We start from the raw sequence: 26,802 nt of genomic DNA, 5'->3' as shown, positions 1-26,802 counted from the left end.
GCTTATCAATCAAAGCGCTAATGTGTGGCAAAACGGTCACATTCTTGTTTTTTTTTTTATTTCCTCTCTAGCTTGATGAGGAAACGTGGCAGAAATACTATCTGGAAGGGGTGTCCAGCGAAATGTACACCGAGTATCTGTCACCTGCCTTTGTGGGTCTGACTTTTCCTACGGTTTGTGAGTAAGTGCTGTTTCCTGATCCCTTTAGCTTCTCTTCATTGAAAAAAAGTGTTAGCCTTGGTCGTATGAGTAATAGCAGTAATAATCACGGTATGGAAAATGAGTGTGCATAATGCAAGTAAATGTTTTAAAATGTGTCTTGTTTCGTCTTTTTTAGGCTATGTTATGTGAAGCTGCAGCTGTTGTTGTTAGCTGTCGAATACAAGAATGATCAAGGAGAAAGCAGGTACACTTTATTAAACCATTTTTTAAGGTTTAATCCCCCCCCCCCCATGTACTTATGGTCAAGTTATTTAATGTTTTTGGGACTTGTTTAAAAGGCACTAGGATAACACGATAACAACAAGTCCATTATGTATGTAGTATTTCTTCTGATGCTTTATTATTGCTTAAGATTCCTCTTTAAATAAGGTTTGATGCACAAAAATCATGTAAATAAAGGAACTATATAGTTTAATGATCTAAATGGGATATTTAATAAACACTTTAGTGTTGTTCTGGTGACCAAGTCACACGATGCCACGTGTTGTTAATCTAACCTGGCTGCCTATGAATGTAGTGTTGTCTTGTACTGTACTTTCTCCTGTAAGGTGTGCTAAATGCTACGTTTGTGGGGACCTTTCCTTTAATTCACTGGGTCTTTAGATTTACAGTATAAGCGAAACGCCTTTTTCTGCAGACTGCTTGAAATGTCCAGGGTTGAATGGCGTCTTAGAGTGTTTGCAGACATTCAGCTTAGCCAAAGAGCTGTACTTTACTTCCAACAGCTGGCTGCCCACATGGCTACATACAGTATAGAGGGCGTATTTCCCATCAATTTGAAAATGGTTCTAAGTTTATTTTTGTTAACTTTGATTTTCTAAATGTAGGAACGGAATGCTTCCTTGAATATGCACTTAAAATCTTCCTGTTTTGGGATACCATTTTCCATATTAATGCAGTGGATTTAAATGCACCGTGGACTTTCCGTGTTTCATCTGTGTCTACTAAAACTTTCTGTATGTATAACTATTTTCGGTGTTTTTTTTCCCTGTTATTTTTTAAAACATACAGTAAGCACTGATCTCAGTGACTTTAGTTTTTATGAGCTGACAAACTGCAATCCTGTCCGCTCCAGTTATTAAACAATGGCAAAACTTTCGGTGGGCCGGCATCCATTTGCTTAATAAGCTGATACATTCTTTTCCTACTTGTCCATAACCGAGAGACGCGTGTCTTCTCTTACCTTGAATACATCTGTGTTTTGATCGGAAATGTTTTTCTTGTTGTTTGCAGAAGCTGAAAGCAGCACAGCCTCGCCGTAACCTTAAGGCTCAGGCCCACCTCCTCTACTCAGGCCCTCGTTAATTATTCACATATTTTTTTGTATATATTTTTTTTATTATGATCATTGTGCCTAATGCACTAACTTCTTTGCAGGTAGACAGAGAATAATCCGTTTACTTTTCTTGTTCTCTGCCAGCATATCCTGGCTGACAACACCTCTTCATTTTTTTTAAATTCCTTTTTAGCCTCTTTGGTCCCGTAAATTTGTCTGTTGTTTGTTCAGTAACTTGACTTCACCCACCCACTCACCACTCTACAATGTTTGTCCGTTGTTAATGCATATATTATTTTTCCAAAAAAGATTTTATGCGGTCTTGTGTGGGAAAAAAAAATCACATCGTGTACATCTAGCTAAATTTTAACATATGAAAGCCAAAAAACTAAAATATTTAAAGTGAAAAGGGGGAAACCTGAAAGTGCTACCTTTGAAACACGTTATTGGTTCTAGTGCCACGTTAACAGATGTTAACTATATAAATGTTCCGTTCAGTTTTACTCAGTTTATGTTACTAAACCATATTCCACCAAATACTGCTTATTTTGGCTTTTATTGCATCAACTCTTTCTACTTTTTCATATCATGTTCCATATATTAGAGGATATTGAGTGGGTATGAAAGGATTAGCTGTTCGAATTGTCTTTGGAAAGTCGGAGGACCAGCAAGGTTCCATTTCTCACGACAGGACTTGCATAAAAGTCTTTCATTTTCGCTCCTGCAGTTCATTACAAACTTATTCCATGTGTCAGTGTCCCTCAGGCTGAATCCCGGAGCTTATGTGCTGCTGAATTGCTATTCCTTAAGCAGTGTCACTTCCTGTCAGTTTGGCGCGTTATGATCCAACTGCAGAGAAGTTACTGCAACTGTTAGCTTCCATGTCCTTTGCAGTAATCCTCGCCAAGGCCTCTTATTTTAACACTCCTGGTAGCAGTATGCTTAAATATATTGTGCATGTGGTACAATTTGGTTCCCACAATATGAGGCTTTGAAATATTACGAAAGCAATCATTATTGCCAATTTTTAAAAAGTAGTCTAAGTAATCTGCAGCCTAAAGGGATAAAAATAAGAAAAATCTCATATTTGGGGAACATTAACCTTATCGTGCGTCTTAGAGCATTGCTTGTGTTTAAATGCATCTGTTTCTTTAGGAATGCTTGTGTCCTGCAGCCCTACAGTTGCTTTTGCACAGCCCAGCTCAGGCAAAAGCTTAGAAATGGCTTTTTGTTGAATGTGGGAACCTTTATCCAGGTCTCCCATGCCTGCCTTTTATAGCGCATGCTTGGCGCGGTGTCCCGTTTCGGGGTGCTGGCAGTAGTGCGACAGACGTGATACACTGACCAGTCCGTGAACCTGTGAATGATGTATCGCTTTCATCTAGGCATATTCGTCTCGACTGTTGGCTATTTCCTCCTCCGGCTGTCACAGTATCCATGGGATACTCATCATTTGATGATTCATGTTCATCAGCCACCATCAATGAGCATTCTTGTGTTGTTATGAACAGTCTAATTAATGGGGAATGATACAGGGTTTCAAAGTGGGCTTTTTTCAAAGTTTATTTATAAACTAATTGGCCTAGTGTGTTGAGTTTTATGTTGTACACAGAGGAGAGACCCTTTATTAAATGCAATAATAATTCTGATGAAGAAGCGATTCAGTGAGTTCTACAACTGATTTAAAAAATCCGGAATAACGTTTAATTCAGTTTGTGTTATAGCACTCGTCGCTGTGTTTCTTTACCAAAACGCAGGAAATTACCTTCATCTGATAGCAGTGTGCATTCTGTAAACACAGAAGGAAAAGAACATCAACTGTAATACTAATGATAAGTACATTGCATCAGTGAGCACTCAGAGAGTGCCATCGTTGCGTGTTTGGGAATCGGGTGGTCCGTTCATTCTCGTGCATCTCATCAAATACTAATCCAAGAATATTTTTATTTTAAGCTCTGTTGTCCTGTTTGTGTGGGAGGTCGCGGCGAGTTAAACCCCACCTTAACAGCAGTCGTAGCCATGCTTTGAAGGATATTTAAAAAGGCAGCCCGACAGGTGTGCACCTTGCCTGCTTGTCTGCCTCTCAGTTGTAAGCCTTGTTAACACGCAGTGCCTCCACAGTGATCCGGGGTGATGGAGTCTGCATTAAAAAGCCTCATCCCAGCAACACTGTGCATATATTAATGGGCTGTATTGAAGTTAGGGTCTGATTACAGCAAATCGATGGATCAAGGTATCTCTGTACTCCTGTTCTTTCATTCCTCTGTGTGTACCATTCCTCTTGATTAGATCGCTTTCAATGTATCTGCAATAAATTACCATTTACGTTGACATTCTGATTTTATTTTTGTGTTTTTTTTTCTTTTCCGGGCAGAATCATTATCAACCCTGGGAACCACTTAAAGCTGATAGACGGCACCTTGGGATTCTTTATCGCTAATGACGCTAAAGAAGTTAAGAGGTAACAAGGCCTGTGTTTCTGCTCAGAATTCCAGGAGGGTATTTTGGTGCGGCTTCCGTTTCTATCACGCTTCCATTGGGTATTTTCAGCGTATTGTCTGATCCCATTGACGAGAGACGTCACAGCGTAAAGTATGGCGTTATATCGTTGTAATTCAGCTATACACTAGTGTTGTGCAATTCTTTAGAATCCGTTACTCGATTCTCATTTTCATGAGGATTTCTTGAGGCACTCAGTTAGTTATATGTTGGAGAAAATTTATTATTATTATTATTATTATTAATAATAATAATAAGAGTTTTTACAGAAGCAAACCTGAAAGGAATAGAGTACTGAAATGAGTTCTGGGACCCCTGACACTGGGACCCCTGACACTGGGACCCCTGGCACAACTGTCACCTTGTGGCCCACCCCCCACCCCAAACTGACATGTTCAGGGCCCTTGTAAAGTACTGGGTTCTCTGAATCTGCCAGGGTATCTATGCTCTTCAGTGCCTCTCTATATATATCAGAGGCCCATTTGTGTATATATGTATGAGTAGACAAATTCAGTTAAATTATTATAGGAATATACTCTATATACACTACTGTATATCCCATGAAACATCTACAGACACAGTAAAACAGCTGAATCATTGAATCTCTTGCTTATATGATATGTACAAATACTCCGTTAACATTCTGTGGGCAAACTATCCAAATAAGGTATTACCAGTAACTTTTTAGAAATGTTAATACAATATGTTGGCAGTTCATGAAACATTTATGATGAAGTTAGTCACAGGAATTATATAATTATTATGTAAATATCAGAGTATATCTTAATGTCTGGAAGTGCAGAATGAGCTCCTTGTGTTTAGATCAGGAAGCAGGTCTTTCCTCTGTTTCTTCAGGGCATTTTTCTACTGCAAAGCTTGTCATGATGACATCACTGATCTAAAAAGGATTAAAAAGTGTGGCTGCAAGCGAGGTAAGTACACAAGTCCTGCACTGAGTTAGTTTTGCTAATCCACAGATTTAAAGTATTAAGTGTATTTAATGCAAAACTATTGTAAAGAACATGGTCGGCTCTTTTGTGAATTCTCTCGCAGCTGGTAATTGTGTGTTTAAACATGCCGTGTGTTTTTGTGATGACACAAACTGGGCAGAAAAACGTTTTCCTTTCTGTTTTATTATGTCACAGTGCTCATTGTAAAATTGTCATTTAGTTCAGGTCACCTTGTTTATATTACTGCTGTGACATCAGATGGGGAAAAAAAACCATAATTGGAATAAATGCACAAATGGGCCATAAAATAAAACAAGCAGGCTGTAAAAAGGCAGCCTTCTCAGAACCCTGGAAGGATTAGGAAGAAGCCCTACATGCTAACTGTAAAATGTGAGAGAGCGAGCGAGCGAGAGAGAGAGAGAGGGGGAGGCTTTTGAGAGGCGAGCAAAGCAGCAGTGCGCATCAGCATGTTAATGATGCCGCGTCAAACAGACGTGAAATGGAATGACATGATTAGCGAGCCCAAAGAAGGCGCCTGTCAGCGGCCCTGTGGGCTCCCCTTTGAAAACGGCAGTGCTAATTTTCCCAGTCAGGTGGAAAAACAAAGGCGAGTCGCCCCCTCGGAATCCCGCCTCCCAGACCCGCTAAATTGCAGGGCAGGCACCCCATTGGCCTTACCATTTTACCAATAATATCAGCCGTGTTAACACCAAACCCTCTGCTCCTCTGTAATGGGGATATGCCGTCGTGCAATGCACTCTGCAGGGCCCATGGACGCTGCTTAGCCGTAAATGCGTCAGACGATGCGCGCATGTTAAATTCATGTAGGGCTGCCATTCGAGATGGTTTGCAATAGGATTTTGAAGTTTCTGCACATAGAGTCTGATTATTTGGGTGTGCTTCAGCTACTAGATAAAGATAAACGCTAAATATCAAACTTAGTACCGATTCGTATATTATCTTGTACATACCACTGCCCTAGTAGCTATGCTGAGGGTAAACTCATTCACATGGAAATATTAGCACCAAATATTATCAATGAAACCTTGAGACATGACAGCCTGTATTTATGACAAAAGGCTGCGTTTGTCTTTTTGTATCGATATTCCAATTAAATCAGAATGAACATTAATATATGAAAGTCAACCTGTTGTTGCATACCTGCCTGAACAAGTTACACCAAGTATTAATAATTAATCTTAAGGAAATTATCATCATCTTTAAAGGTCACATAATCATTTCGCCCACGTATTAACAAATCTTTAAAAAAAGTGTGAATTTTTTCTTTAATTTGTTTATACAGAAAATTGGCATTTTCATCGATTATGGGCCTTGAGATGTCAAATAAAGGAAACAGTTCCACCTGTCATTTATTGCATTTTTATTCATAATCCCAAATGTATTTTGCCAGTTGATATTCATATGTTGCTTTGTAAGTTCATTTTAGCTAAAAAAAATATATATACTATGACCAATTTGGAAGAAGTATCAAGCCCATTACTGTTATAGCAAATTGTTCTTTATGACCATTGACTTTGTTGATGTATTTCTTCCTTGCTGCCTTGGAATGTGAACATTTATTTTAACTGCTCACTGATAGTGATATATTGTGAGTAAAAACAGGTTCACTTTCGCCAAGAGTTCAAATGTCTTTTTTTTTTTTTTTCAACAGATAGCTTTTTTTTTTCTTTTAAATATATGTTGCATGCACCAGTGTAGCAAATGCATCCTCCCTCGCTTCTCATCTCTTTACGCTCTTCTCAGATCAGAAAAACGATACAGTGGAAGAAAAGCAAACAAGCCTATTCATTAGGAGCCCAAAATGTGACTGCGAATGTTGAAACACAGTAGTAGAGTAACCCCTTATCAAAGATGGTGTATTTTCTTGTAAGCAAGGGTAACAACTGTGCTTGGAACAGTGTTTTTTTTTTCTTTTCAATTCCCCATGGAACCAGGATACCAACAGGTTTTTTACCCATTTAAAGCCTACAAGCCTAAAAACCATGTTACCGTTGCTCCTCATAAATTCTAACCCCTTAGATGCATGGAAAAAGTAGACAGGCTAAATCTAAATGTCAGACACACAGATTGATATTGGTAACATTAGTCACGGACTTAAGTGAGCCAGGAAAGCGGACGAAAGGAGACCCGGTGCCGCTTCGATTCGTCTGCCTGCTGTCAGAAACGATTTTGCATGCTGCTGTATTTCCAGAAAGCGGAAAGTATTCTGTGGGAAGTTCCTCAGATTTTTAAACTTAATGAGCAGCGTCGCCTAAACACAATCAAAACAATCTGGTCCTCCGCTTTTGCGTGCTGGCTGTCCTCGCCATGGCATTTACGCACAGCCCCTTTCTTGTATTTAGTAATCATCACTACTTGGCAAATCGAAATGACATTGTCCCCGTTTCTGTCCTCGTTGGTAGTGCAATCCGGCCCCCCCCCCCCCTCTTTTTTGACTCACCGCCCCCATGATCAGTGTAGCTTTAAGATGATCTCATGCCATTGGATTAGCTGCTGTATGGCATTTTGCCACCAGATGTCCTCCTCGATCTATTCTGAGCTTGAATGTGTCCTGAATGGAGCACTGAGCTGCTCAAAGGCCTGTTTGTGGTATGTAATCAGCAGTCTGGTGTTCATTTAATAACTAACAGTTATTTCTTCTGTTTCTGTTCATTTTTAGTAACATTTAACTGACAAACAACATATCATGCAGACAAATAGCATAATAATAATTCTTTAAATATTTACCTAAAAGAAATTTTATATTGTGCATATTAAAACAATTATATATGTGGGCAATTAAGATACTATTATATATAAATGAATAGTTACAGTCTTAAACATAGTGTTCATTTGGTTTTTGTAACTGCCCATGTTTTTTTTTCAGTCATTTACGGATTTCTAACATTTGAAAATCTTAATTAAATGAACGATGATTTTATGTATAATACTGCTGATGGCATTCCCTTTAAACAAGGTTACCCTTTACTTTTGAGAGTTCAGCGCTGGGTTGCGTGTGACATCATCTCAGTGACAAACAGTCATCCAGTCTCGTGTGTCATTCCCCGACATGTGTCTCTGACTGGCATTCCGACACGCTGTGCTGTACAAAGGCTGCCGAAAGAAAACTATGACGTAATGGATTTAAGCATGACTCTGAAATGACACACCTCTCCCTGCTCTTTATTTTTGACTGCTTATACTGTTTTACTCCTGAAAAAAACTTATTTTTTTTCCTTTATTAATAAGGTTAAATGCAAATCTCTGCATGTTTATTACTACTAATTGAACTGAAATATGATGCATGACTTTATATGAACAACAGTCCCTTTTTTAAAATAATGTCTTGCGCTGTATTCCCTCTCGAGATGGGTTCTTAAATTGGCCACTTAATTTGGGTTTATTTCCACAAATGAAATTCAGAAAGCTCTTTCCCCCACAGATTGCATTTCGTGCCAGACTCGATTATGGTCGGTTTGCAAATCGGCACCATGAGAATTAAAACCAGAGACTGTTACTCCCAAGAATCATTGTAGTCTGTCGCCATGCCATTTACCATGGTGGAGTATATGTCCATCTCCCTCCCCCCTCTCCCGCTTTCTCTTCCCTCTTTCCCCTCTCTGATGCCAAAGAACAAATCAACTTATATATCCTATGTGCAGTTTTATTTTATTAAAAGCATCACTTATGTATTGAATTTGCAAGGCTACAGACGTGCATCAGAACATTATCTGCGACGACTGTAGACTTGTAATTGCACTTACCGAATGCACTGGTTTCATGTATTTTTTTGTAAATGTGACTTTCTGATGGATGTCAAAAATTTCCGTAACTTTCCGTCACTTCCTTTAATCATAGAGCTGTGGAGTATGATGCTACAAGCACAGCCAGATAGACGTGGTGCCCATTTGCTTGCTGATGCATTTTAAAGTGGGGGCTGTTGTGTGTGGTAATGTTTAGTTTAGAATGGAATGTGTAGTTCCTTTGCCCGGACCCTGGCCTTGGCCTGCTGCTGCATGGTGGACACAGGTACGTGCTCCAGCTCAGATGCCTATGGGGGAAACATGAAGTCGTGGGAGAGCAGCTGGCACTGGGGTCTGCTGATGAAGACATCATCCATCCATTCCCTGGAATGCTCCCTTCCAATCTCATGTTTTGTCTCTTTAAATTTTTATATTTAACTCAAACGACCTTAGAAAACATAAAACAATAAAGTTGACCCTGGAGATCTCAATTCTCACACATTTCGAGGTGCCAGTGAGATTTAGGGAGTGCAGTGTGACTATCGATAAACTATGCTTCAAAGTTAACGGCCCTAAAAATGTTTCTATTGCGGTCTGTGACTTTTGAACCAGCACATGTATTCAAATTTAATCTGACGTGTTGTATGTTTGGAGCCTGAGAAACAGTTATTCGTCCCTAAAAACATGTGCTGCATTCCTTCTGATGCATTTTCGAATTTTGCATCCGTAGAGGGCATTTACTGCAAATCGCATATGATGCCATCTCCCTATAAGGGTCACGACTGAAAAATAGTTTCTAAGGTCTACCCCGATGAAGTAACCTTCCAGCTTCCCTGGTTAAGTATGACCTTTCCATTAACCTGCTGCTTTTCCTTTCCTCTCATCCAAAACATGACTGTAGCCAAGATGTCCGTCTACAAAAGAATGAAACTGGCATGTTGTTTTGATTGCGGACGCTCTGAGCGTGACTGCTCTTGCATGTCAGGCAGTGTACGTAGTAACATGGACACCCTTCAAAGAACCTTCCCACTTTCTTCTGTCTCTGTTAATGATTGCTCAACCGATTTACGTGCCTGTAAGTTTGAACACCAGCACACGCTGTTCCATGTTTGTGACATGTGCTCTGTGACGTTCTCCATGTGACGTGTTTTTTTGTCGTAAATCCATAGATTATGTTAATGTGGCAGTTTGAAGTGGTTTATTTCTATCGTTATTATCGTCGGTGTTAGTTCTGTTGATTATTATTAGCTTGGCTTTTCCCGTGGTGTTGCCTTTTCGTCTTCACTAGGTTGTTTTAGACTTTGTGGTAGAGCATGCTCTTTTAGTACAGCATGTGATTTGCTAGTGTTTTGTTCAAGTCGGTGTCCAATGTATATACTGTATATATATTTTTTTAATAGTCCTTTTTCTAAATGCTGAAAAATGTTACTGTGAAACGAAAAGCTGTTTTGTTCGGCAGTTCCCCGTGCATTTATTTAATTCATTCATTTGCTTTACAGGTTTAGAAAATTAAGCTGTTTTCAGTTTTTATTGCTAGTGAGTAAATTGATACTGAATTAGCTGTAAAGGGATTAATACTTTATCGGCTATGTGTTTGATTTCTATATAATGTTATTTCTGTTCATTGTGTTTTGAGTTGTTTGGGTAGGAGATTTTAAGTGATCCACTCAACCAGAGATTTACTGATTTCCTCTCGACTCAGTGACGGTTTGCGAGGTATAGTTTTCTGTTGTTGTTGTACTGTGACACTTTATCATTGATAAAAGCCAAAGTTTTTGTTCAATTTTGACAGTTTAGACTATATAGGGAGTATAGTCGTGAAGAATGTACTTATGTCTGTGGTACCTGTGCATTATTTTTTAGATTTTAGTTGCAATTTAGTTCTGCTTCAGCCTCTTGGACTGTCTACATGCATCCCTTAAAGTCCACTAAGATACTACAAAGGGAGGCTGGGTGCTTCCCAGGCTCCCTGGCACGGTGTGCTTGGCAGGCAGGTTCCTGTTCCGGTTTTTTGCCCCTGTTGCTGGTCCTGTGGCACAGTGCAGGGGAGCTTGTATTGATCGGAGGACCAGTGCATCTCCAACTGCTCCCAAACCGTTACCTACAGGAGCCCGACAGGTCTGTAGGGGGCCCTTATGCAGCAGCCAGTAGCAGTAACCTAGACACATTAAAAGCCCTCCATCGCTGCATGGTCTTTATGTGACTTGGTATCTGTACATCAGGACATTTAACAAGTATAGTTAACCAGGTTCACAAAAGTTGCAGGTATTTCCGTGGCTCTGCTGTAACTCCAAGGAAATGAGAGTGTACTGGTGTAATTCTTAATATTTTATTTGCATATTAAAATTTAGCATTGCATTTTAATACATTCTCCTAAAGCCCGATGAGGCTGTAAATGTTTGCATGGGAAAATTGACTAATTATATGGTAAAATGTACTTATTGCAGTTTCGAGTTTATAGAGGTTTTATGAAATTGTTTTAGTGTGGATAGTCTGGACTTTTGCTGATCTTTTTCCGCGCGTGAACTCAGCATGTTTGTCGGCGGGTATCCTTAAGTGAGTGTCTAAACTCTTTCTCTAGACCTCTGTGGGAGTGTCTTCTGTCCATTTCGAATCACTATCTGCTGGATAGTGCTGGATTCTCTGATGTGTACTAATGCATTGGTGGTCTATGCAGGCATGCATATTTTCATGATAAAATATAGTTGGTAATACTAGACCTTTTTCTTATTTAGTGATTTTTTTCCCCCCACCTGTTTTTATGTCAGTTTGTAATACCTATTTCAGTTGATAGGTTGTAGGAAAATATACAGCATACTATATGTTCTGTGACAGTGGGACTCCTTTTCATTAGTAAAAATGGATCCATTTCCTGGTGCGAAGAAATATGTACTGCCTGTACACCAAGTCTTTCATTTGCCTCCTGTGTGATATTGCTGCGTTGGCAAAGACCAGTTAGTATCAATGCTGGATTTGTGTATGTGTATCCTAGTCCCTCTTTCCCACAATGCACTGTGTTAGCATGACGCAATGATGTCACAATTAGGCAGCGTAATGCTGAATGTTTAATGTGACCTAAATGATCAAAAATGATGCTGTGTGAATTCTCTTTAAAAAGCAAAAAAAATCGAATTTGGATTTGTGTATCGTCCCAAAGAACTATCAGTCCTTTTGTTATCATATAGTTTTGAAGGTGTCAAGAAATTACTCACGGAGTTCGTAGGATGTATTTATAATACATTTTAAGACATCTGTGCTCCTACATCTCTTGTTGTCTTGAATTAGTTTTTTTTTAAGTTAAATTTTACAACAAAGAAACGGAAAATGATAAAATCCTTCCAATGCACATTGGAGCTTCATGGCTTCATTGGTCTGTTTGTTTGGAAATGGCATCAGAACATGATAGTTTTCATAGCCTTTTCTTTATTCTTAATTAATATATCCTTTATATATTAATCTTAATCAAATTGAAGTTTGACTTAAAAGTTGATGCCCATCCTGGCTGTAGATGTATTCTGTGTGTCTTTTTATTGAGCCTGGAGTATTAGGAGGTGATATTGCATCACAAGCCTGTTCTATTTGCATCCTCGGTCCCCATTTTTTATTTTTTTTCCCGATGTCCGGAGAAGCGTTGTTGTCGTTTCTTCTGGCATCAGACCATCGAGGCGCGCGGACTGAACAGTAGGCATCTTTTCGGGGGAGAGCAGGTCAGAACTTACAGCTGTAAAGGCGTCACTCTTCTGCGGTATTTTTCCCGGGCCCATGTGGGTGCAAGTGGCACGGGTTCTCTCTCTGTATGACGGGAACAGGCTCGTAAAGATGCTGTCTGCCTGCTGCGGCCCGGATCGAGCAAGGGGCCTTATGCAGGGTGACACAGAAATTATGTTTGCATTTTCATTTCTTGAGTGCTTCGGGTTGTCATGAAACTCAAGCTGACAGTTCCTTACCACCAGGCAGCGGAGTGTCCCGCATTCCTCCCCGGTGTAGGACAGATGCTAGCCAGTTAGTCCTCTGACTCTTCTTGCGTCGACCGATCACATGCGACAGATGCCAGGGCCAGCATGGTTCCAAGTTGAACATTACAGTCACAGCACTGCCTTGAGCCCTAACTGTGACCTTTATTGTCTGAAATCGTATCAGAAAAAGTACTAATGAATGGCTGGACTTTTGATCCCGAGTGGGCTTGTAGTGAATTTCACAGCACTGGGCTCCCTCCCTCCAGTCCACCTGTGTCACGAGCTTTTCTTATACTTGCATAGAATCCCAGTAAACATGTTTCATGTTCATTTTCAGTCTGACTCTTAGGATTACCATACATACGGGGAAATTTTCGGATCTTCATTTCAGATTTTTTAATGCTTTGAAATAGTGTCACACACATATTATTGTGGGTTGTATCTGCTGTTTTTTGTTGTTTTAAAAACCCTTTTACACACTACTCTCTGGCTCAAGAGAGAGGCCAAATCCTGCAGGAAATTGCATTGACATGACCGTATGGTTCATGGCAAACTTCATCATATTATTGGAATGGTAAGAATTACACACCATGTTACTTTCACTAACTATGAATTGCATTTCATTGGCAGATTAATGAGCTTGAAAACTTTGGCAACAAAAAAAATCACCTGCTTTTGCCTGAGCTTTAATATTTAAATATTCAGCAATTTCAGTTTCTCCTTTGTATTTGTCCGTTGAACGAGCAGTTTATTAACTCTCATCCTTTCCCCCCCCACCCCCCCCCCAACCCATTGGCTTTTATTTTTGTGATCTTCCCAGGTGCTTCTGGATATATCGGTGCCTAAACGACATCTTTATTTCAGTTGATTTTTTTTTCCATCTTTCAGCTTTAAGTTTTCGATGATTTTGCTTTCTTTGAAGTGTTGTAACCTGTGAATGTTGTTTTTTTTTTGCATTTTCCTCAGCTAGAAGTAGTGGAAAAAAATCATGTAAGTTTTTACTTACAGAAAGATTTGGATCTTTCTTCATTTCAGATCTATTTATGGATTGAAACAGCCGAATACAAATACTCACACAAATAAAACGTGATACAGTGATTCTGGGGGCTGTGCTACGAAGTTGGGTTACTGGCTTATCGGGGTAACTTCTCGGATTTAAGGTACCACAGTTTAAATGGACTTAATATTCATTCACTTACATTTTGTCCAGAGTGAACGAATATTAAGTCCATTTAAACTGTGGTACCTTAAGTCCGACAAGTTACCCCGATAAGCCAGTAACCCTGCTTCATAGTACAGGCCACTGTTGTGTTGTGGTCCATTTAAACTGGGGGCTGTACTACGAAGTGGGGTTACTGGCTTATTTGGGTAACTTGTCGGATGTAAGGTAGCCTGGCAAAGTGTAAGTGAATGAATATGAAGTCCATTTAAATTATGGTACCTTAAATCCGACAAGTTACCCCGATAAGCCAGTAACCCAACTTCGTAGTACAGGCCACTGTTGTGTTGTGGTCCATTTAAATTGGGGGCTGTAGTACGAAGTGGGGTTACTGGCTTATTGGGGTAACTTGTCGGATTTAAGGTAGTCTGGACTAAATGTAAGTGAATGAATATGAAGTCCATTTAAACTGTGGTACCTTAAATCCGACAAGTTACCCCGATAAGCCAGTAACCCAACCTCGTAATACAGACCACTGTTGTGTTGTGGTATGTTTCTTTGTTTTTTCATTTTTTAAATTATTATTATTATTATTATTATCTTTGCTTAAGTAATACTCTTCCTAAAACTTAATATACAAAACCATTGTTCATCGCATTCTTTAAAAATTCATCATATTAATGAAATGGTAAGAAAGTACAGACCATGGCATTTTCATTAACTTACAATCTCATTTTGTTGGCAAATTAATGAGCTTGAAAATCTCAGAAGGAATCAGAATTAGCCTGCCTTTGCCGGAGCTTTAATCTCTGTATGTCCAGATTATTTTTTCCACCCATTGCCTTTTATTTTTGTGATCTTACCAGTCGTTTCTGGACTTGCCAGTGCCTCAAATCAATTGAATCCATTCTTTTTCACCTCTCCTCTTACTAATCATTTTTTAACCTTCAGTTTTCGATGGTTTTGCTTTCCGTTTGCGAGTTATAACATTTGTATGTTTCTGCGTTTTTCTCAGCTAAAAATAGCTATAATGGATGTAAAAAACCAAGTAAGTCTTTACTATTCCTCTTCTTTGTTTAAAGTCCTCCACTGCTCTTCTCATTTAGTCCCAAAACTCTGCTTTGATACAAATGCAAAGCTGCAATGCCTTTACCTTTCATCATTGCCCTGTGTTAATATGTTTCCTTGTCAGAACTGTGTAGTGAACAAAGTGCTGTAGTAATTATTTGGGGAAAATTACACTTAAACATCTGTGTAATTATAGTCATTGGGAGGAAAAGTCTAAGAACTTCTACTTGGGTTTGTCTGTCTTGTTTTGGTTCCCCGGACGAATCCATAAACGCAAAGGTGCTTCAGCAGGTAGTAGATTAACCACCAGATGGTGCTATAACTCCAGCAAAATTCTGCACAGTAGCTAGAATGGCGCATGAAATGCAGCTTTCTACTCAGTGTTCTTGCATTTTGCTATCATAGAGATTTTGTCTCTGTTTTACAGTAATTATTTAATCTTTTCTAAATTGAAATACTTCATACATTTCTCTTTTTGTAAGTCTGACGTGCAGAAGGTTTGAGGGTATGAAAAGACGTTCAAATGTGTGGTAAATGAAACTTGTTAATTAGACCATTACTTTTACAAATAACTTTTCCTGATAATTTGATACTTGAAATGGAATGTAGCACGTGTGGATTATTGCTATTCTGTCTGCAAGTTTAGGGTGTAATTCCAAGTCCATTTACAAATCAGCCAGGTTGATGCATATATTAGATACAAAATGTTTTGAAAATCTGGTGGCTCCTATAATTATTCTCCATTAATGGTGAATTTGCCACACCAAGACCCCCCGAAGTAATTCTCTGTATGTTTGACGAGGGACAGGTGAATTTGGGAGTTATTGGTGCGGGTTTTAAATCTCTACGGCAGCTGACGGTGAGAATAATCGTCTCCATATCGCTCAGAGCCAGTCCTGAAAAGGAAAGAATCTTTTTTATTGTTATTCTTTATGATTGTGGTGTCCACAGTCACGTGATATCACATGTTAGTTAACTTTCTTTTTGTGTAGACATTAAATTTGCATTATCTGACCAGACAACCAATGCAAACGCTGCTGGGAACTAAAAAACAACCAGGTGTCTCTTGCACCAGACCGAATCACAAGATGCGATCTTTTATCTGGTACTTGCTAGAGGCCTGTTTCACCGCAGATCTGGAGGTATCCAGACAACACAGGTGTTTTGTTATGGTTGTTGTCTTTGTTTAACAAACGGATCCTCAAGGGTAGATTTTGGAGTTTTCACCATCTGTGGCCGTCCTTAGATAAACAGTTCAAGGGAATAATCAGCCAGAGGGTATTCACACTCGTACGATGCGCCCGCCTCATAAACAAAACACAGGAAGTAAAATTAATCTACCTGTTATTTTATTTGCATTTACATATTAACGCAGAATCCCCCAGTCTAAACATATTACTGTATAAGTGCATGTGAAACATATACATTTAGATTTTTGGAATAAGGCAAATTCAGTTTCCTTCGTATTAAATGTGCAACCTTTCAAAGTTCAAGTTGCATTGAGGAAATGGATGAATAAAAAAAAAATTGCGCTGCTAATATACATTTTTATCACAGATGTGTGTATTTTTTTTAACTTTATGAATGTTCAACCAAAACCATGTTTATTGGCTGCCAGGATGAGAGTGTTTATTAACAGTTTATTATCCACAGTGATCAAACTCTTGTTTATTGCTATGATAGTAGCGTAGCTACCATATTAACTTGCTGTAGGCATTTTTTTGTTTTTCTACTCCACATCCCCCGCCGCTCCTGTTTGAGACCATGCAGTCTGTTACTTACAACATTTTGTCGTACATTTATAAAAGGCTTCATACAGATCGTTGCTGTTGCACTTATTTATTTTGCTAAGTAATACTGTTTATCCCATTTTCAAATGGTCCGTGCTGCTTCTGTGGTTTGAATAATTGGCCTGCAGTCCTGTTATGATTCTCCGGATAGAAGGAATATTGGAATTATTAGGAATTCAATCAATAACTGCATATCGAAGAAAACAATACTTAGGGATCCATTTTATTGTGGAGGCTTCTGCGGAAAAAAAAAAGCCCCATATCAGTAACATCATTTTTAAATGAATTGTTTAAATAGCAATAAGCAAAATGTATTTTTTGCAGTGTTTGTCAGATTTTTATCATTGTATCATTTTATAACATACAGTGAAGTGATCGACTTGCCTGAATGCTGTAGATTTTTGCTGTGCTGTCAGTGACAGAGTGCTGTTGTAGGTTTGTTCTCCTTCACAGAAGAAATTCGGGGAGAACAGGACTGTGCCTTTAATTAATTCATGTTCATTACGCATAGTTTAGTATATGTCAAATCTTGCATTTAATCTAGGTGGATTGCATGTAGTTAAGCGGTGTTTAATAAAAATGAGGCGTCTTTTTCGATTATTTAAACTGATGGTAGCTGTCATGGTAGCTATTTTCAAAACTTAGTCACAAAAGTTACAAATTCATTAATGGAATGACCCTGAGATCGACATTTATTTTTATTCTCCTATTTATTATTGTATTGACATCATTATGCATGAAGCTAAACTTCCATGGTGAGATGCGGCCTTGGAAGGTTTTTGTTGCAGCACATTAAATGGTGCTTCAGGTGTTATCCATAGACGCACACATAGTCCTTTATGTTAAATTAACCAATAACTGAACATTGTATGTTAAAGTCATTTTCCATTTGTGTTGCCACAGCTGATCTCATGTTTCATTATTTGGCAGTAAAGGACGAAGTTAGACCAACTTATCAGACTCGCTTGGTTAAGCCCAACGACAGCACTGCTAACGCGGCCCACAGGCTGCCCCACGGCGGAGCCGCGGCCGAGCTGGTCCCCCTAGTCAATAACCGTAAAGGAAGCTGCCTCCTGCCCAGCCCGCTCGGTTCCGGGGAGGTGGGCAGGGCGGGGGCTGGCCAGCTCCAGCGAGCTCGCAGCCTGCCTGTGAAGTACAGATACCGGCCCAGTAACTCCATATGCACTCACAGACCCCGTAGGTTGCCTTGTAGCCGGATGCATCAGTCAGTGTGTACCACGGTGCATGCTGCTGCAGTTGGAGTGCTTGCATGTGCACAGTTTCTCACTAATGACCCAATATGTGTCACTGTCAAGCTTATGGAAGAGTGTAGGGCGCGGGGGGGGATTGGGGGGGATGGCATCTCGGTAGTGTCTAAGATAAAGGCACAGAGGCTAGAGAGAGATAAACATAGTTTTTTGCATTAGGTAAAATGAGCCAAAATAGTTATTGACAAAAAAAAGTTACTGGAGACAATTTTATTGGTCTTCCGGCAGGTAAAGAGCAGCCATGGCGGATGTTTAGTATAAATCATAGAAACCCTTTTTTTTTTTGATTGATTCATTTGTATTGAGTGGTGCTGCAAATGTGGTGTAATATTGTTCGCTTAGAAGTTTGGAGCATTTAGTTACTGGCTATTGTCTGTCGTCTTGTCATAAAACCCATGGATGTAACTGTGGTTCTGGTGTGCACAGGTCACACAGGAATGGAGAATGGCTTAATTTTATGCGCAAAGTGCACCAGCCATGAGATTAGGTAACCCTGGCAATGCAACCTGGAAGAATGCAATAGCTGGTGAATTTATAATAGTAAAACAGAAAGACATTATTTTAATGCAGTACATGATTGTATTTTAATGTCAATTAAATATATTTCTTAATAGCTTACATATCTGATTTTATATATTTATTGTTTTGTATGAAATGCTTAATTTTTACGTAAGACTTTAATTTCATTACATTCAAAATAATTTTAAGCACCACTATAATTATAGTAATTATTCTGTTAACATTTTAATTGTGAAACTCCTATGAAACTTTTTTCTTGAAGTGCTTGTATTATATATTATATAACAGAGACTTTGCACTCTTTTGCAGTTGTTCTGTGAGAGGGACTGCATTAAATTAGTAATATATGAATAATATATAAATGGTCAAAAGATCATTTGAGGGTCTTGTATTTAGGTTCTGAATATGTATTCATTTCAGAACATAATTATACTTGTGTTATATTTTGGGTTTTAATACTGTACTAATTGTATTTTTCTGTGTCAGTTAAGAGCGGTATTGTTCTACTCACATTTAATACTATTATTTATTTTCTCTATAATTACCTGAAGATGACAAATTGTAACTGAACCTTTCAGCATGTTTTTGAGATAATTTAATAATAACACTTGTGATTGGTAACCATTGATTTAAATTAGTGTTACTTATTTTGCACTTAATGTAGGTTTTTTTTTTACAATGCCTATTTATGAATGCACTCATGAAATGGAGGGTGATTTGTATCGGAGCACAAGTACACTGTTTCTATTTTAAATTGCACTTACTGCTCTTGTACACTGCAGCAGTTTCACATCTTAAACGGTCAGCGCATGCTCACTGCGAAGAGGACAGTGTGATCGTGACATCAGAAAGGGCAGTAGTATTAACGCTAGGTGCCAACACATGCCCATAGAGTGTTTTTTTTAACTGGAGCATGGCTTTGTTTATTATTATTATTATTTTATTTTCGTTATTGTTTTATTAATTTTGTTAGCCAAGCAACATTCCACGACCCTGTCCTGCCCCCCACAGATCTCCCTCTATTCCTTACTAACATGTTCACTTTATGTTTTGGGACCTTTAAGATTTAGCTATGATTGTTTGAGTGTCGACTTTACATTCTTTAGTATGTCAGTCCCATTGCACATTACAGCTCGTAATCTGACACCTTTGCATATGTTTGCAGGCGACGAGGAGGCACCATCAACGCCTAAAAAAAAGCAACGGAACGGAGACATGCGAAATTCTCCAAACAGCTCGCCCAAAATGACGCGGTGAGTCGACAGCTTCAGGAAGCTTCTCCATGCGTCAAAAAAAACGCGGGAGGGAGATGGAGGAGCACGCACTGGGTCACGCGCGTGCGCGTGTGCTTGTGCGCTCCTGTGTGTGTGTGCACGTGCGCTTGTGTGCACGTATATGTGTGTGTGTTTGGCCCGTATGTTATTGTCGATGGCTTACATGCCCTTGTGTGCCTGCTATTTAGTTTGCGCGTGCGATGATTTTTCAGTGTGTTAATTTGCGTGTGCGCCCATTTGAATTAGTTGTGCGTGCGCATGTCTGTGTATGTGTGTGGGGCATACGGGGAGTGGCGTTGGTAAGGGGGTGGCGGGGGGGGGGGGGGAGAGAGAATGAGGAGAACCCTTTAAGGGTGAAGCATTTATTCTGTCAGGTTGTCAGCAGTTAATGATAGAGCTGAGATATTTCTGTCATGAAAGAGAGTAAGAAAAGCTGTTTGAAAAATATTCTTGCTTTAAAGTCTCAGCTGTCACCCGGTCTCGTCCACATGTATTTCTTAAACAGCAGTGGCACTAATGACAGCGCTAACCAATCAGAAGTGCTCATGTGGTTACTTTGCCTTGGGCCGTTCGTCTATTGTAGGAATCCCTCTGAGTGCTGTTTTTGCTACTTAAGGCCGTGTGCAAGACGTATCGTCACAATCAAAAATGAATTCAGATATTACCTACCTTTTATCTTGTCCGCTGGAATTAAATTGCCGTTAATTGATTTTGACTGATAAAAGGCCCAAGTTTCTGCGCATGTGGTCATGGATGGAAGAAGGATGTGCAAGAAATGCATGTTAAGTCTGCAGGATGAATTAATTTAGCTAAGCATTTAGCATAATAATTATCCACCACCTACATGTTATTTTTTTTTATTCTGTATGCAATACATTAATTCATATCCCTAATTAATCCATACAATCCATAAAGTCGTGAATGATCACAATATTGTATTGATAAGCCACGTCAACTTTGAATGTTCCATTTTTAACTAGAAATTAATACACTAGCATGCTAATATATAGGTTTATAATATGTGCACATTGCCGTTAAGAATGCCAAGAGACCATCATCTGTGAGCTTAAACTGGAAAAAAAAAAGATTAACCGTGCACTTGCACATTTCAGTACAAGTGTAACGTGTGCTAGCGGAACGCGAGTGTGAATTAGCTGGCTGATTTGAAGGAATAGCGATTTTCAGATTGCGGGCCGAATGTGTGGCTGTGTCTGATGATGTCGCCAGGCAGCTCAAAATGTATGCATGGGCTGTGCGGTGTGATTGCTGCAAATGGGGCAGCTGAATTAGAGAGGAACGGCTTACAGTGTATGTACTGTGCATTGTTGTGGTGCGTTTGCTTCATATTGTTAGCTTCTAGCCCTCTTCGCTAACCTCAGTCACCTTCCTTAAAGGTTACGGAGCCATTTGCCTTAGCAAGGTGTGCAGGATAACTGGAGATATACAGGGTGTCTCATATTTAGAATGCGTTGCTTGACCTCAGAGCACTTTGTGTCTATATTTGCTTCATGTTCTGTAGACTGTTACATTTCAGCAAATCTTCAGAAATGCTGCATCTTCAATGTCGTATGTCCTGTATGTGAAATTTAACAGTTCATACTACAGGCTTTGCAAAGCAAATAGATTATTAAACCATTTCTTTAACTGACACAGGACTGTGTTCTTCGTATATGTTATGGGAATTGAAACGCGCTGAAGCTCACACCATTACAGTCATACTATAAATATCGTTTAAGGCCCTTGAGAGGAAATAAAGAACTTAAACTTGTCCCTTTCCTACAATATACTGTTTTATCAACCTCCACAGATTCTAAACCATTACCAATACAGTGGGTCTTAGCCTCCTGAAATATATAACACTGAAGATTTTGGTTTAAAAAAGGTGAGAAAGGAAAAAAAACATTGCATGGCCCAATGTAACTGCTGTCTTCTCAAAGAAAGGTTAAAAAAAAACAATATATATATATATATGTATAATGTGTGTTATAATGTATGTGTGTGTGTGTGTGTATTCTGCCTTGCCTTGTGTAAATTGGCCAATTTCAAAATAACTGTTTGCTGAAAAATATTTAGTTTTATTTCTGAGCTCTAAGGTGAATTTTTATTTTCTCGTGCAGAGTGGAATGTTTACCTTATCACATAATATATGCATCTTTTCTTTGATCTCTGAGTAATAATAATTCTTCTGAGTTATTTGCACAGTTTTGATATGCTTCAAAGAGGTGTCATAGTTTGGATGCTTTAGGGTGCTTCGATATTCTGCCGGCTCTTGGGTACTGAGATGACAGGTCCTCTGTACTAGGTGCAGACTTTTTTCCAAGCTATAGCCCTCAGCATCGCATCAAATTACCAAACACAAGCATACCTACTTCTACACAAACACTTTTCAGTAGATATATTATATCACATATATTAAATACTTTACTGTTAAAGGGTGCATTTATACACAATAGAAAGCATTTGTTTGAGCTAGCCTTAGGGTTACTTCATTCAACAAGCGGGGAAAAAAACGTATACTGTATCAAGAATGTTTTTTTTTTTTTTTACAGGGCGCCAAGCCTTAAGGCCTTTGTAAATAAGTAATGATCAACAGATTGGCTGTGGGTTTTTGAAAATCATGCCTTTGTCAGTTTGCATGATGGGGAAAATTTTCAAAGCGAAGCTCGCTTTCATTGCCTGCAAAAGAGGGATGGAGGGAGTGCACTCATCGCAGGCTTTGCAGCACGCGGAGAGTGAAATAGCGGAATAGCTAAACACTAGTGTGAACAATAAACCGGAGGCGAGTGTAGCTATAAGCGCACTTTCCCCTCTGATTCCAGTTGTCTTTGTTTTGCATGGGAATTGGGTGCAGAGATACAGATGCAGATACAATACGTCTGTTGATGCTTGTCGTGATCCTTCATTGCAATTAAAATCTGAACACACTGTTTCTTTTATAAGAAAAGGAAGAAAACTAGGCATAGCTGAGGTGTTCAAGTGTACAAATATCTGAACATTCTGCATAATTCAATAAATGTTTTATCATGAATTATTATTATATTATTAGCTATCTTCAAATACCTATGAATTAATTTTAGCATATTTAAAAATGATCTGCTGGGCTATATTATTTTAAAAAGCAATTCATATTTTTCCCCTAAATATCTCCTTGGTGGCATATTTTGTAGGTAAATTTGTCAGGATAGAGAACAAAACATGGCTTATCTGGGGGGGGGGGAATAAAACCTGATAAAAAACAATCTGGTATGTAAATAAAGCCATTTCCCAGCTGGAGGACCTAAAGTGTCACGGAAGTAACAAGTTATGTCTTTTCCTTCCATATAAAATTCTTTGTTGAAATTAACACCATTCCCATGGACCTTTTGATGGGTCACGAGACACATCTAATTGTGGAAAGTCACAATGCATTTGTTCAGATCGCTTTGTGCGGTGGCACGAATATCATGTCTGGTACCCTGGAGTCGCAGCAATCGGAAGAGTTGGCTTGTGACAAGCAGTCATCGCTGACAGTCTGTGAAAGATAGATATCTTGGCAGAGCCGTACCGCACCAGTCATTGTAGCCGCCGAAGATTGAACTGACAGGGGTCCGTAGAGTGAATCGCGAAACATGCGGCACATAATGAAATATTCAGCCGGGGTGTAAAAGCAGTAAATGCTCTCGCTGTTATTAGCACCTGTACTTGCTGATTTCATCTCCATACTGAGCATGTTAATTGACACGTCTCTATGTGATATTCCAGCAATACAGGAAAAAAGTGAAATGTGCGGCGAAAGGGGTGAAATGTGAAATAAATAGCCCATCCGATTGAAAGCAGTTCGCTTAGGGAGCCAAAAATGCACATGTTTTATCATGTCATTTCTGGCTTTGTCGTACTTTTTTGCAGATGTTGAAAATCAAAGTTCTTAGTACTTAAAAAAATAAATAATGTAAGGTTTGATCATTTGAAGATGGTTATTTCAAAATAATTTTATCGCTATTTATATAAATAATAAAGTACAGTATCCACAATATATAACAAAGAAGAACATTCTCTTATATATTTAAATCATTAATCATTTCCAACAATGTCTGCAGTTGACGGAAGTATTGCAGGTATCATTTCTTAATGATTTTTAAGGATATGAATTATTATGATCTAAATTTGAACATGTATGTAAAAGCGATCAAATTACTTATTAGTAAATAATGCTAGAGATTGACAGACTACAGAGAAGTTATGAGCTGAACATAATGATGCTCAGTCTATCTGTACATCAGTATTGTAGAACCTACAAGCGCAGATGTTATTTTAAGTAAGACTATGTCAAACATAAAAACAATGGCAGGAGATATAAGCAGAATATAGTACAATTGGTTCTCGCTTGGAACGGGGATTTTGAGAAGAGCCTATTCTATAACATTTATTCTACTGCTTGGGGGGATACATCAAGACACTTGTGTTAATGTTTTTAATCATAGCTCTGGCGGTCTTTATTTTTGGCATGAGAAATGTGATCAAAAGTAGATAAGGGACACTTTTTTCTATTCGGTTTCCCAGGTAGAGACCCTAGTTGTCAGAATTTTAATAATGTGGAAAAAGTAAAGATTGTCAGAAGACTTATTTAAATAAAAAAAGAAAGTCTCCTCACGCTACATGAAAAGGCCTGACTTTCTGTGTTTTGTATTGATATTGCAATCATTATAAATGATGGTATTGTTGCTTTGTGGAAGCTGAGAAGCAGAAGGCATGAAAGGGAGAGAGTTGTTTCCCTGAAGCGACTTCACTGAAAGGGGCTTTAAAATCTGCCTTAGGCTTTCACCTTTAAGGCAGACATTTTGACCCATTCTTCTAGGAGGCTGAAGTACTGTAGCTTTTCTTGACACCGTCATACATACTTAAAATGCTGTGTATGGTGTCATTCTGAAAGTGCTTGTATGAATCAAAAGGTTAATTATTTATATAAAAATAAGCACGTTCGCCCCCAGAACAGCAATATAGATAGCAGTAAATGCACGTGAGTCGTAATTCCGCAGTTTTCAAAAATGTACGCAGCGGGGATTATGAAAAAATGAAAAAGCCTAGAAGATGAAAATTGTTAAATTAGAGGCTTTGTGTTTAGTCCTGGGCCGTAATTGTTTTGTACTTAGCGTACTGTATGTTTTAACGTCGATGTTAAGACAATGGTGTTTAGTTGTGTTACAATACCAAAATTAGCAGTCTAGAATGATTATGCCATTTTCTGGTTGTGACTGCAGCATAAAACGTTGTGACAATAGTATATGTTGTGTTTTGGAAAATGAGTCAGGGGAGAGCAAACACTGCACCGCATTCCGAACAGCCAAAAAGCCGTAAAACCAGCTACGCAATTCTTCTCATCCAGCCTGACAAAGCTCACCTACTGTATTTAGTAATTAATCTAATATAATTAAAGTGTGTAATTACCAATTTCGGGGCGGCATGGTGGTGCAGTGGTTAGCACTGTTGCCTCACACCTCGGGGCCCGGGTTCGAGTCTCCGCCTGGGTCACATGTGTGCGGAGTTTGCATGTTCTCCCCATGTCGTCGTGGGGTTTCCTCCAGGTACTCCGGTTTCCCCCCTTCAGTCCAAAAACATGCTGAAGCTAATTGGAGTTGCTAAATTGCCCATAGGAGTGCATGTGTGAGTGAATGGTGTGTGAGTGTGCCCTGCGATGGGCTGGCCCCCCATCCTGGGTTGTTCCCTGCCTCATGCCCATTGCTTCCAGGATAGGCTCCGGACCCCCCGCGACCCAGTAGGATAAGTGGTTTGGAAAATGGATGGATGGATGGAATTACCAGTTTCATTATGCACCCTAATAATTTAGGACATTTAGATTCCTATTTTAAACCTTATAAAAGCTATCTTTAAAAAAAGGAGCCAATTTACTCATTTTTGATGAATACATTTTTATTAATTGTAGGTAAAATATTAGGGATGTATCCATACAGTTTATACTACAGAGTATGTATGTATATAGTGTGTGTGTGAGTGGGTATACCTTACATTATAGACACAATGTCCCCACAATGTAATGAATACCTGTTTTTAAAAACTCAATTTAATAAAAATCGGTGACTTATGAAAAAACTAAAAATGCAAGAACTCTTGTACTTTGTTTGCTTACTTATGGTTATGGTTAGGGCTGGGTGGGGGTTACGGTTGTCATAGTTAGCGTTAGCATTTTTCCCATAGAAGTGAATGAGCGGTCCCCATATGGATAGGTATACCCAACGTGTGTCTGTGTGTGTGTGTGTGTATAAAAAATGTATAAAATTAAAACAAGTCATGAGTTGCATTATACAAAATGTTGCTTTGCATCCATTCATTTTTAAGAGAAATACATTTTTTTCCAGACACCACTCTTAGTATTGTTCACTGGTCAGCTGTCAGGAAATTGATGTGAACATACCATAACCACAGCTATCTCAGCTATGAGGGCACTTATATGGTCAGTGTTGCGTAGAATTAAAATCAGCTGTTCATATCACTGAAATAAATTAGCCTGTTTGGTCGTGACATATTGCTGAAACTTTAATGGTCTTGAGAATGTGGAGCTAAATATGACTGGGCAAATTGCTAAAATATTTAAACTGCAGCCTGTTAAAGCTTTTACTGAGAAGAACATCATGTCAGAAACTGTGTGCTGTAAAAGCGCATAATTGTCATTCCATTCTCATGCCATTCAATCACTAAAGCCTGCATTATACGTCCCTTCCGTTACAGAGCTGACAGAAAGCTCCATGTGGATGGTTTCTGCCATTTTTAGCAAATTCTGACATCTGTGAATCTAAAACTGAAATTGAATTAATTTTCATTCTAAGAAACTGAATCGGGTTTATCTATTGCAATATTCCCAAGGTTATTAAATGAAAAATATATCTTTAGTATCGCCGTTGTGGTTCCTGCGGTGGTTCCTGCTGTTTTAGTGTTCCTCTTTGTCCCAAACAGGCACGACCCCTTTGCAGGAAATGAAATTGATCACACGGAAGTAAGCGTGAAGAAGTTTGATTCCACGGGAATGTTTCACTGGTGCACAACCAGAGATATCGAGAAGGCCATCCTGGTGGGTATTACTGCC

General features: G+C 38.9%; 1 protein-coding gene across 17 annotated transcripts in view; it reads left to right on the top strand.

Annotated features, from left to right (window-relative positions):
* The window catches only part of LOC125715317 (calcium-activated potassium channel subunit alpha-1-like), a 163,921-nt gene that overhangs the window by 111,056 nt on the left and 26,063 nt on the right, over positions 1–26,802 (top strand). For 6 of the 17 annotated variants that reach the window (XM_048986652.1, XM_048986648.1, XM_048986650.1 and 3 more), the window contains exons 15-20: positions 72–181; positions 338–406; positions 3,873–3,959; positions 4,853–4,929; positions 19,616–19,703; positions 26,673–26,787. In XM_048986652.1, the coding sequence (XP_048842609.1) occupies positions 72–181; positions 338–406; positions 3,873–3,959; positions 4,853–4,929; positions 19,616–19,703; positions 26,673–26,787 (546 nt within the window). Of the gene's footprint in view, positions 1–71; positions 182–337; positions 407–3,872; positions 3,960–4,852; positions 4,930–9,591; positions 9,766–13,612; positions 13,637–14,820; positions 14,854–17,593; positions 17,861–19,615; positions 19,704–26,672; positions 26,788–26,802 lie in introns of all 17 variants that reach the window. The other 11 variants (XM_048986644.1, XM_048986637.1, XM_048986635.1 and 8 more) reach the window with 4 other exon arrangements.

The sequence above is a fragment of the Brienomyrus brachyistius genome, chromosome 20 (assembly GCF_023856365.1).
Source record: "Brienomyrus brachyistius isolate T26 chromosome 20, BBRACH_0.4, whole genome shotgun sequence".
Lineage (NCBI taxonomy): Eukaryota > Metazoa > Chordata > Actinopteri > Osteoglossiformes > Mormyridae > Brienomyrus > Brienomyrus brachyistius.
Note: the sequence above shows the minus strand (reverse complement) of the source record. Positions and strands in the feature narration are given on the sequence as shown.